Below are 13,452 nucleotides of genomic sequence, written 5' to 3'. Positions count from 1 at the left end.
ATGTTGAAGAACTCTTTGCAGATGATAGACAACAATCTGACCTAAGTAACATACAAGGAGACGAAGGTCCAGAAATAACGGAAGAGGAAGTAATGTACGCACTAAAAAGAATGAAAAACGGTAAAGCCCCAGGTCCAGATGAAATATCAACGGAAATCCTTAAACTGATAGAAGAAGACTCGATCCACATTTTAGTTGAACTTTTCAATATCATTTATACATCAGGAAAAATACCACAAGAATGGCTTTTATCCACCTTTGTTATTATACCAAAAAAGATGAATGCCAAACAATGTAGTGATTACCGTACAATCAGTTTGATGAGCCATGTACTGAAAATATTCCTGAAAATTATACACACTAGAGTACACAGAAAACTGGAAATGGACATCAATGATACCCAGTTTGGATTCCGAAATGGACTCGGAACAAGAGAGGCGTTGTTTGCACTGAACGTTATGTCTCAAAGATGTCTTGACATAAATCAAGATGTATTCATGTGTTTCATAGATTATAACAAGGCCTTTGATAAAGTGCGGCATGATCATCTAATCAGACTCCTGGCAGAAAAGAATTTAGATAAACGAGACATCCGACTAATAGCAAATATGTACTACAATCAGAAAGCTGTAGTGAGAGTAGAGAATAATACCACTGAAGAAATTGAAATAAAGCGAGGTGTGAGACAAGGGTGTATACTGTCACCAACCCTGTTTAATCTCTATTCCGAAGACGTAATGAATAGAACACTCTCTGAGCAATCCATAGGTATTAAAATAAATTGTGTTAGATTAAACAATCTGAGATTTGCCGACGACACCGTTCTGATCGCAGAAACACTTGAAGAGCTACAGACATTGGTGAATAAGATAGCAGACTGCAGCGAAGAATATGGACTATCGTTGAACATAAAGAAAACTAAATTTATGGTAATATCGAAATCAACACGAAATGTCCAAAATTTATATTTACACAATGAAATTATCGATCGAGTTAGCAAATACAAATATTTAGGCACTTTTATGAATGAAGACAACGATAGCTCAGCAGAAATCAAAATAAGAATAGAAAAAGCCAGATCCATATTCACTAAAATGAAGAGAGTGTTCTGCGGAAGAGATTTGAGCCTTTAAAAGAAACTTCGCCTGATGAGATGTTACATACTTTCTGTGCTGTTCTACGGAATGGAGTCATGGACGCTGAAAAGATTGATACCAAAAAATTAGAGGCATTTGAACTGTGGATGTATCGCAGAATCTTGAGATTATCATGGACGGAGAGAGTCACAAACGTCGAGGTCTTGAGAAGAATGAATAAAGAAAAGGAAGTCATATTTACGATCAAAAAACGAAAACTGCAATACTTGGGACACATTACAAGAGGCGAAAGATATGAACTGCTTCGAATAATTATGCAGGGGAAGATAGCAGGAAAAAGGTCCATAGGAAGAAGACGAAACTCCTGGCTAAAGAATCTACGGGAATAGTATAGCTGTAGCAACAACGAATTGTTTCGGTCAGCAGTTTCGAAAATACTTATAGCCCTGATGATCGCCAATCTTCGGAACGAAGATGGCACTTGAAAAAGAAGATTGTCTGTCCCCCACGTTATTTAAAATATACCTCGAAAGTGCTTTAAAAAGATGGAAATAAAAATGTAGGACAATGGGGATATCACTCACCAACACTATGGTATATACGCTCAGCTTTGCAGACGATCAAGTAATAATGGCTCAAGATTATGACGATTTGAACTATACGGCACGAAAATTAATTGAAGAGTATGATATATGGGGTTTTGAAGTAAATAAAAAGAAAACCGAATACTTGTGCATTGGAGGAGAACAAAAATATCTCATATTAGACGATAACACCACGATAAAGCACTGCTGTGACTACAAGTATCTAGGTATCACTATTTCGCACGATGGAACTTTAGACAAAGCCATAAGAGAGAGAAATACGTCAGGAAGAAAAGCCATCACAATGTTAAACAGCATTTTATGGGACCAATCCATCAGCAAAAAAAAAACAAAAAGAGGATATATGAGACTATAGTAAAAAGTATCACTTTATGCAGCTGTGAGGTATGGCCACTGAAAGTATGAGCAACGGAAATGGATTTTCGGAGAAGAGCCGCAGGAAGATCTAGAAGAGAAAGGATTAACAACGAACGCATTAGAGAAATAATGGGAATCAAACGAACAATCATAGATGATCTAACAACAAAACAACTTATCTGGTTCGGACATATACAAAGAATGGATGAACAACGAATACCAAAAGAAGTATTAAAATGGCAATCAGGAGGAAAGAGAAAACGAGGTAGACCGAGAAAAATTGGAGAGAAGGAATAAATAAAGAGCTGAGAGAAAGGGCCATAGAAGAAGACCTATGCAACAACTGGACCAAGTGGCGATTGGAAGTCGGAAAACGGCGGAGAACGTTATAATCCGACAAGTAGTAGTAATAACTAAATCTTGCGATTTCAGCATAGGATGGTTTTTGTACTTCCATGTATTAAAAATTTAATTTATTTACTGCTAATTTATCATATGGCAGCTTCCGTAAATGCGACAAATATAGAACCATCTTTCTTATCTCTCGTCCTAAAACCTTCCTACAAAGAGAAATAACCCAAGAGCAAACTAGATTTACCAAAGATAGAGGTACTCGAGAACACCGTCTGAACATAAGACAATTATTATAAAATCTAGAGCATTATATAAAAATTCTAGAGCATTTAGGGATCCAGGGAACATTTAATTTTACTTATAACTGAACTATACGAACACACTACTATACTAAATTTACAATCAAGATGCAGTAGAAATAAACAAACCAAGACACGTTAAATGCTACTAGGAGCACTGCCGAATCATAATTTACAATGTATATACATTGTAAATCCCAAATCATGATTTCCAAAGTTTATACATTGTAAATTATGATTCGGGAGTGCTCCTATGGTTTATTTTTTAACCAAGAGGAGTAAAGTAAAAAGACAGATGCACACCCAAGAAAGTCACTAGAAATATCACCAAATACATCTTCTTTTTTAGTTGATCACGTCGGCCCTAAACGGCAATCCATAACTATAATATTAATATATTAATATACGGTTATATCCATAACTATATTAATACGTCGCTAAAGATTTCTACTAAAAACCACTGTTTTTTTATATAAAAGACTAGAAATCTAAAAATTAAAGGAATAACACAGAAAACACAAAAAATCGCCGATATAACTTAATTAACCCATGAAATGCCAATACTGTCAAAATTTGATAAATGTCATTAGTGTGAAAGTTTTATAACAGTGGAGTAAACTTACCTGAGATTGGACCAATTACAAACAAGCATTACAGCGCGGTAAATTTGAATCACTTCTCTTGGTTTAAAAACAAACATTAGTAGCATTTAACGTGTCTTAGTTTGTTTATTTCTACTGCATCTTGATTGTAAATTTAATATAGAGCAGTTAAAGTGCTCGACACAGTCTCAAACGAATTCCATCCAGAATAAGGTGTCAGACAAGGATGGGAAAAGGGCAGCTCAATTGATGGTCGAAAAATAAACAACCTACTTACGTTTTGCAGATGACACACCCATTCTTGCAAATAGTCAAGAAGAAGAGTTAATTGATCTCATACGACTGTTTGAAAACGAAAGTCAAATATTTGGTCTGCAGTTAAACACAACAAATACCAAAATCATGATAGAGGGTATACTACATATCAACTATCCACACATAACCATGATTGGTCGGTTTGAGGTTGTGAGCTTCATACTTCTGGGTTCTGGGATCATTGAACAAAAACACATTTTTACTACACAAAGAATTAAAACGTAGGTGTGATCTAGCAAAAGTTGCCCTAGGAAGGATGGCCAAAACATGGAAGAACTCTCACATTTCGCGAACTCTAAAAATGAGGTTGATCAGCTGCTTAATATTCTCAATACTGACATACGAATGTGAATCTTGGACCCTAAGACAAGCGGAAAGAAAAATATAGATGTTACTACAACGATGTTGGAGAAGAATGTTACGAATTCCATTGACTGACTACATGACAAAAAATTCAATTTTAAATGAGCTAAAGGTCAGCAAACGTCTCTCCAGCAAAGTCCATCTCCAACAATTAAAACACTTTGGACATCCCAAGTAGCACAATAAAAACATTTTAGTTTTATTTAAGGTTTATAAAGGTTTTATTTTGGTAAATAAGAAGATAATGGTTTTAAAGTTACCTTGTAGATATACTGCCAGAACTTTAAAACTGTTAAGCATTTGTCACTAGTGTTAAAGTGTATAATCAGAGTATCAAATAAGACTAATTAATCTTAATATATAATTTGTCTTATTGTAGTTTTAAAATGATTTATTCTCAGTTCACTTAAAACTAATCAGTTTTATAAAGGACTTCCAAACTGTTCGGTTTTATTAGATTCTTGTTTTTTTACCTCTTAGTTTTAAAGCAGTTTTAAAGATTCTCCTAATATGACTAATAAAACCTATTATTAAAACTACTTGATCTCAAGACTGTTATGTCAGTAAAACATATGCCTTAAAACTATTTTTGTAGTTGTCTTTAAAGTTGCTTTCTTAAAAACAATTAGTAGGCTATATTAAAACCAAACGCTCTTAACTGAATCAATTTGGTTATCGTATAGACTAAACTATGCTTCTTATTAGAAACACTAAAACTAAACCCATCCCCTCTTCTTTCATGTCCAAAATGGTCGGCCATTTGTTTTAGAGCGAAACAGTGGTGTAGTGTGTTGTAAAAAGTGGAATTACAGTTAGTATGGAAAAAATATGTCGCAAGTACTTAAAATATAAACGAACTGGTCATTTTAAAAGAAAAATACAACACACACAGCGCTACGACGCGCGACGTCTCGATTTTAGGTTAGATTCACATTAAAACCCAGTGACATTATTGACAGCAGCATTAAAACTAAACGGTTTTAATTCCAAGGCAACCTTGTTTTTATGTAGGATATATGCTCTTGGCAAGGTATAAAATAAAACCATTTGATCTTATCAATTCTCTGTCGATAGACCAAATAGTTTTATTTGGATTTCGGCCATATTGCTTTCTGCAGATGCTGAAAGCCATGATAGATTACAATATAAGGCTTACATAAAAATTATAAATAAGTGACTTAAAGTCATAAATTCCATTTTTTTTAACATTTAAACATTAAAATCGTAGGTAATAGTTATTTTCCTAACTAGTGCGGAAAGTGATACTTTCACGCACGAGACTGCCGTTGACCCGAACGACGCGATAGCGGAGTTCGGGCAAGCAGTCGAGTGCGGGGAAGACACTTTCCGCATGAATTAGTAACAATATTTTTTCTAGGGCCGTACGTTTGGAAAAAAGCCACAAAAAATAGTCATAATATCAATTTTTATTTTGGAGTGAAAATACACAAACTAATTCTTTGACAAGGTTGTCAAAACCAAACTTTCAATATAATGGGATACCACGACGACGATATTGGTTTCCATGACGACGATTCAAAACCATTGTAATTGTCTACTGATTTGACTTTCAAATATGTCAAAATAATTTTATTTCATCGAATTATTGCGTTAATTTTATTAAAACATGAACACAATAAGATACATTTGAAACAAATTAGTAAATATATTAAAAGTAGTAAATAGTATTATAATATATTATAATGCCATATTACAAGTTATTCTACTTTCCCGCACGCCGTGCGGTAAAGTGCAACTTTCGGAAACGAAATGCGTGCGGGAAAGTGGCTGATTTAGCATGGCCGTAGAAAAAATTAATTTTCTTTCAAATTAATATTTTTCGGATTTAAATTTTTTTATTATTTTTATTCTTTAATCGCCAAAAGTCAAAACTTTTAGGGCGCGTGAGTTATTTAGACCTCTTTTTGTTAACATTATCAATAAAATTGGGTGCGCAAGTGTTTTTCTACCTTGACAGTCCGAAATAACCAAGTACTTTTTATTATTTTATGAGTACAAATGCGTATGTACCTATCATAACACATGTAAAAATTTGTTGGCCTATATGAAGTATATGGGTTTAAAGAATCATTTAATATGGTAAATCGTCTTTAAAAGTCTCCATTTACGAAACCTTTTTAACCCAGATATGCCTAAATCTTACTTGAAATTATTTTTTAATATTTTCCTTCAAATTTACTCCTTATATAAAGTAACAAAAACATATTTATCGTTAAAACAAAATATTTATGAAAAACAAGTAAAAATTTTAGGTAAAATTGTGGCTTATTTCCCATTTGAATATACTTGATTATAAAAATGCCACAAGAAAATAGCTTCAGAACAACAACAAGTAAAAAAAGTAAAAAAATAAAAAAATAAAAAAAATAAAAAAACCTTTTTAACCCAGATATGCCTAAATCTTACTTGAAATTATTTTTTAATATTTTCCTTCAAATTTACTCCTTATATAAAGTAACAAAAACATATTTATCGTTAAAACAAAATATTTATGAAAAACAAGTAAAAATTTTAGGTAAAATTGTGGCTTATTTCCCATTTGAATATACTTGATTATAAAAATGCCACAAGAAAATAGCTTCAGAACAACAAGTAAAAAAAGTAGTGTACAAAATATGGTACACCAGGCATATAAACTATAGTCCTTTTCATGACCATTTTTCAGTGCGTAACAGTTTTTCGATTTCTCTCTAACGCATTAAATTGTATGTGACAGAAAAAAAGGCACGTCGGTGATTACTTTGGTAATTATTCTAGTTCGGTGATTATTCTAGTTGTCGATAGATGGCGCCATAATCAAAAAATAATTATTTATTAAATAAAATAATAATATTATCAATATAATCTGTACAATTTATAAGACTATACAAATCAAAGAAAATACCATTTTATAAGTGCAGTAGACACAATTGATTTGTTTTTATTCCAAATTGAAAATAAAATGTGACAACTGTCAGATTTAACTAAAATGTCATGTTAGAATAAATGTCATAAATGTGTCTTGTCACGGACTTACCTTTTTTTCTATAATTTGTGACGCACTGAAAAATGGTCATGAAAAGGAGAATACTATTAAGTTTCAGTATGGTATGAAACAAAACATTATAACATGTAAGCCCACGTTGCATTTTGAACACCTCATTTTGCTCTATCGTAACACAAACCACATCGAGTTGGTTTTTCCTGTAGAATTACCAAGTGGTCTAGTCGATCACAGCGAATATCAATGTTTTCATTGGCTGATTGACGACCTCCGAATAGGAAGCAGGTTTTTTTATTTTGTTGTAACATAGATGTTGCAATGCGTCTTCTAAATGATGAGTGGTCTAGTTTTCCTCCATGCAAACGATGAAGTTGCCAGGAATATGGAACAACCATATCAATGCATTGATTGATCAATGAAAAATACCATTTTTGGCCGTGAACAGAAATGCGGTAAAGACTAATATTTTGGTCACTATAATCTACTCCGCCCATGTTTACATTATACTCATGTACGAGATGGGGTTGCTCTACCTGAAATGATAAATATTACTGGTATTACAGAGGAAGATTGTCTATTTTGTTTTATACCTGGATCGTCTACATTGGTCTTCCATCTGAATGTCTTCTTTTGCCCAGTGGTAGATTATTTTTTCTTAGACCCTTTAACCTTTAACTACACGCGCTGGCGTATTTTGTATGCCAGATAAAAGAATTCTACTGCAAATATATTTAAAAATTTAATTTTTGACCTTGTTTATCTCTAACCTATCACTGGAATGTGCTTTACCATTTGGTTTTAATTTCGTTATAATCGGCATTCTGGGAAGGTCGTAATTTACAGTTTATTATTTGTTGTTTCCGGTGGTGGACAATACACGCCACGATTATATTAATATAAATAGTAATAAAAGTACATATTTCAATTGTTTTTTAGTCATTATGGTACAAAACATATTTTTCTTTATAAACAATACTTTTCCTCCTGTAAAAAATTACATTTAAAAAAAAATTATTACTAATTTTATTTATCATGGAATCCAGTTATTCCATGAATCCAGTTATAAATCCCAATTGGCTTACTGAGAAGGAACTCCAAGTATTCACTGATGGCGAATAAGGATTATAACAAACAACTAAGTATCTTTAAAAAAAAATAAACAAATTCTGTTTTTAAGTGTATTTTCTTGTGCCGTATAAAGTACGCCACGCGTGTAGTTATGTTATAACTTGATGCGCGGGTAGTTAAAGGTTAACCGTTCTTTTTTCTCCCTGCTCTGGTAATGAAATATTATCTTACGAATCGGATAATAATGCGTCACCATTATTTTGAACGTTTATTTCAGCAGAAGCTTGTAATTGCGACCCAGGTAAATTATCCATCAATATTACTTATATCTTCATCACCAGAGTCTTCGTCTGTTAGGACCTCACATGCATTTATTGGAGGCACCAAAGCAATACTGTCTATATTTGTTACTAAATTTTCATCATCTTCTAACATAATATTAAGCGCATCCTCCAATAATAAGCCCATAAAAATAAAAAGTATGGTATTTTCCTGTCGTACAATATATTGTACACTAAAATCAAATGGCCTAAAGCTAGTTACAAAATAATAATTTATCCAATTTATAAATCTAAATTGAAATATATATGTTTTCTACAAGCAACCACAAAAAATATTTTTTTGCATACAATATAACAAATATTTACTTACTGAGTAAATCGTATTCGAAATTCGGCCATGTTATAAAAACTGTAAACTTTATCACACAACTATCGGCAAATATTTCAAATCCAGCAATTCACAACTACACCGTATGGTTGATTACTCCTTTCTGGAAGTATTTAGGCGGTTATCAAGAAATATGATCCTCATAGATAATCAAGTTAAAAGATATTTGTGGTGTACAATTTATTGTACGCCAGGTATATCTGGGTTAAGTTTGCTATAAAACTGTCTGCACTTAAAGTGTCTTTTAACATGGTGTTAAAAGCACCTTCACAGCAGCTTTAAAACCAGTTGCTTAAGAAAACAAAGTTTTAAGAAGGTTTTTATTTTTGGTTTTATTGACCTCTTTCAGAGAGGGCCCTTTTATGCTGAAAGCGGTTTTATTGCAACCTTAAGGTTTACTTAAAAATCAAATGGTTTTAATTTTAGTTTTATTCTACAGTTTTAAAGCATCCTTAAAATACTTAATAAACCCGTTCGGTGCTACTTGGGATGTTATTAGAGCAAAGATAGAAAACATGGGAAAACTTATTACCCAAGGAAAGTTAAAAGGTCGAGGAAGATCCCCAACAAGATCGATCCACCAAATTACAGGAATATACATGAGTTAAACCTATGCATGAGTTAAACGAAATGACCGGAGACTGAGATCTTGGAGAGTATACAACACTATGACAACTACTACACTCTCTCCAGGGGTCAGCACTGAAGAAAGAGAATTTATAATATGAAGAATTTCGAATTCACATAACACAAAATTTGTAAGTCGTAAGATGCACAGATCGTCGTAAATGTTGTCTAAAATGTTTGGCCGATAAAGATGAAGACTAGGAAGAGGTAGTTTACGCTTAGATTTTTGGTTTGAGTTGGATATTAAGTGAACTATTTATTTCTTCTTTTATGCTGCAGCATAACTATTAGTTTACAACATTTATAATGAAAATATCAAGTAATACATTTCATTCTGTTTAGCCATATAGGTAATCAACGCAATAAACTCGTTTTGTTATGTTTACGTTACGTTTTGTTTCTTTTTGATTCATTCTCACATATTTTCGACTGTTATACAAACAAAAAGAGTATTATACACTACTTGACATGTTCTGTACTTACTATTTTTGTTTCTATAGATACAGGTGCTACCGAGTTGTTGGGTTCCGAAACCCAATCCAAAAACCAACCCGTTCCCGAATCTCAGACAAAATCACAAAGGACCGTGCCCGGCGCATCAAATGCTTCTTCTGTATCAAATAATAATGCTAATTTTAAAATTCTAGAGAGCCCTAAAGAGCATTTTAGCAGCTATGTCAGCAACACACAGGAAGAGATTGACATGCTGCAGGACATCTTGAACAATCTCACGTCGAATGACTTGTCTGGGATACTCGCAAACCAGGCAGGTCAACTTTCTGATGAAGATATATCTGCTATCAATGAAGAAATCGAACATGAGAAAGCTGTTGATGATATGCCAGTAGAAGAGTTAGATGACGATAATAGAGATGAAGACGTAGACAAGTATTTTAAAACGCATTTTCTAGATTTGGACAATGTTTAATGTTTTTAGTTAAGGTTTAACTAGTATTTACCAAATTATATTAAATATAATGAATGATTCTATCGGGTTATGTTTTAGTTAATTTCTTCATAACATTGTTGATTGAAAGTATTTTATTCTAATAAAATTTATAACAAAGTAATTTGGATTGTTGTTTTTACCTATTTCATCCATATGAAGATCTGGCATCTCAATAAATGGTCATAAAATAAACAACCTACATTTCGCAGCTGACACAGTCCTTCTTTTCGCAGACCGAAAAAGAAAGTCAAATATTTGGTCTGCAATTAAACATATCAAAGAAAAAGATCATGATAGTGGATAGACTACATAACAATCATCCACACATAACCACAATTGACCAGTTTGAGATTGTGAGCTCATACTTATATCTGAAATCGATGATCACAAACACAGGCTCACTACAGGAAGAAATAAAATGTACATTTGATCTAGCAAAAATGACCTCAATATGGAAGGACTGTCAAATCACAAGAGCGTTAAAGATGAGGTTGATCAACTGCTTACTTAATATTCCCAATACGGATGTGAATCTTGGACGCTGAGATGAACGGAAAGAAGAAAGATATACGCCATTGCAATCTTCTGTTGGAGACGAATGCTACGAATTCCTTGGACCGACTGAAAGATAAACGATTCCATTTTAAGAGAGCTAAAACGACTCTCCTGTAAAGTCCATCTCCAACAATTAAAATACTTGGGACATGTTATGAGAGCAAACACAGAAAACATGGAAAGACTCATTATACAAGGAAAAGTGAAAGGCCGAAGATCACGAGGAAGATCCCCGATCCCCAACAAGATGGATCGATCAAATTATAGGAATATGCAAAAGACCTATGTATGAGTTAAAAGAAATGAGCAGACAGAGATCTTTGGAGACGGACAATATACGACATCACGTCGACCACTACATTGCCTCCGAAGGCCCAGGATTGAAGAGAGAGATCTTTATCCGAAGATCTGGAATTGACTTGTATATGCAGCAACACTACCAAAACATATAATGAGGCAAACACCAGTAGGGAGAAGGTCAAAGGGAAGACCCAAACTTAGATACATGGAACAATATCTGAAAACACTTGAGATTACCCACTGGAAGAACAAAGCAAGGAACATAACAGAATGGCGGAAAATCCTAAAACAAGCCGTGACCCAAAAAGGGTTGTCGAGCTACTGATGATGATGATGCAGCAACACTTCTTGCCTGCAAAGGTAAAATAGTATATGTGAAAAAAGTGAGTTTTGAGATAAATGACTTTTTGTTCTTTTACTGTGCCGTTTTGTCATTTATTAAGTTAGACAAATGAAATTTGGAATATAAGAGAAGTAAGTTATTATAGTAATTATTACAACAGCAAATAGGTCTCGTTTTTTCAAATGTGCTGGTAAGGTGACATATACTGTTTTACCATTTTTCCAGTATACCTAAAGAGTATATTATATGTAATTAAAAGACTTTATACGTATATACCGTAGGAGGATAATACTTTTTAAGTTATTTTGAAAAAATGAAATTTTTCAAAAATTTTTAGAAATTTTTTTTACTATAAAACTAAATGTTTTTAAAAATAAGCACTTCAAACCAATCAAACTTACAGATCATATAAACAATACACATACAGTTAAAATAGATGGTAAAGCCAAACCATTAATTTCATTTAGGGTGCTAAATAGAGGGAGGTTTTCACGATTTTTTTTACCAAAAAAAAGGGGCCAACTTTTTTTCAGTGTAACTCGTTTATTTTTGATGCTGTAAACTTTTGTATAAAACAAATAATAAGCTTTTTTCGATACGTTAAAAATGTCAATAAGGTTTTCCCGAAAAACGCTTCTTTCTTCGGTGATTTCGCGTTGAATTATTCGATTTGGAATTAGACGAATAAGAACGTATTTTTCATGAGCTACAACTTTGCTTCTACTCAATTTGTAGACTTTACTGGTACACCATTTTTTTCGTTTTTTTATTGGCTACACTTTTGCTAAAAATATTTTTTCGATAAAATATTTACTTCTTGAGTTATTTGGGAAAAACGGTCTGAAAACGTAGTTTTTTTTGTCGAAAAATCAACATTTTAAATCGCGAATAACTCGAAAAGTATTAAATAACGTAAAAAACTTTATAGAACAAAAGGTGCTTAAAATAAGTCAATTTATCCATTTCCGGCCTTATTTTAAACACGCGTTTTTCACCCCCCGAGAAGGGGTAAATGTCACCCCCCAAGTAAAAGCAACCAACGGCACAAATTCAACTTTGAAGTGGAGGGTAAGTAGAACCTAAATCCAAATTTTCATGCAATTCGGAGTTGCCCCTGGAAATTACACTCCAAAACGGTAATTTATTGGGCTATATGGCGTATAAATACGGTTCGCGCAGTGTATCAATACAGTGTATTCAGGACTGTATTTGCAATTTTGTAGAAGTAACTGTTAATCTGTTGCTGTTAGATTCTTGAAAATTAATAATTTGTGGACATAATATACCTACCTACCTTATACAAGGACAACTGATTGAAATTTGGTTTTTGAAGATTTTTCCGACTTTTATTAGGAGTGGCAAAACTGGATATAATATGTTCTGCAATTTTCGACCCTCATTTGCAATAATTTTGATGCTAACACACTCACACACAAAATCTTGAAAATGCAACCCAAAATCTCAGATTATTTACTATTATTTTTGTATTTATCAAATTACCGATCATAACGCTCTTGTACTTTTTTCAAAGTCAATAATAGGTTTATCAGCAGCTGTAATTCGCACAATTGAATTCCTAAACTAAAATTAAATAAGTTGATAAACACTATCCTGCATAAATGCAGCGAAGGGGAATCCTAAGATTTTACAAGTAAATCCTCCAGAGTGCGTGCCTGTATAAAAAAGGTGCAGATTTATACGGCTCCCGCAGTAAAGTATAAAATTTTTAAAAGTATTGTAAATTTTGATATATGTAATACATGTCTAACTCTCTTCTATAGGCAACATACAATACGCAAACAATATCTGATTCATACGGTTGCCGCAGCGAATGCCGAAAAAGGTTACGCGTATTTATCCGGTTCCCGTTGTATGGTCACGAAATCATTTTACGTATAGATCCGGTTCCCGCAGTGAAAAGGAGGATATTGGGACCTACATTTTT

The 13,452-nt window shown here is 33.1% G+C and overlaps 1 protein-coding gene across 2 annotated transcripts in view; it reads left to right on the top strand.

Moving 5' to 3' along the window:
- Positions 1–10,430, top strand: part of LOC114332582 (heat shock factor protein 1) — a 58,025-nt gene extending 47,595 nt beyond the window's left edge. The window contains exon 3 of one of the 2 annotated variants that reach the window (XM_050645928.1): positions 10,008–10,430. In XM_050645928.1, coding sequence (XP_050501885.1) covers positions 10,008–10,288 — 281 coding nt within the window. In that variant the 3' untranslated portion in view covers positions 10,289–10,430. Of the gene's footprint in view, positions 1–9,860 lie in introns of both variants that reach the window. The other variant, XM_050645927.1, reaches the window with a different exon arrangement.
- The last annotated feature ends 3,022 nt before the right edge of the window (positions 10,431–13,452 follow it).

This window comes from Diabrotica virgifera, chromosome 3 (genome assembly GCF_917563875.1).
Source record: "Diabrotica virgifera virgifera chromosome 3, PGI_DIABVI_V3a".
NCBI lineage: Eukaryota > Metazoa > Arthropoda > Insecta > Coleoptera > Chrysomelidae > Diabrotica > Diabrotica virgifera.
The sequence above is the reverse complement of the archived record's forward strand: the minus strand, read 5'-3'. Positions and strand labels throughout refer to the sequence as shown.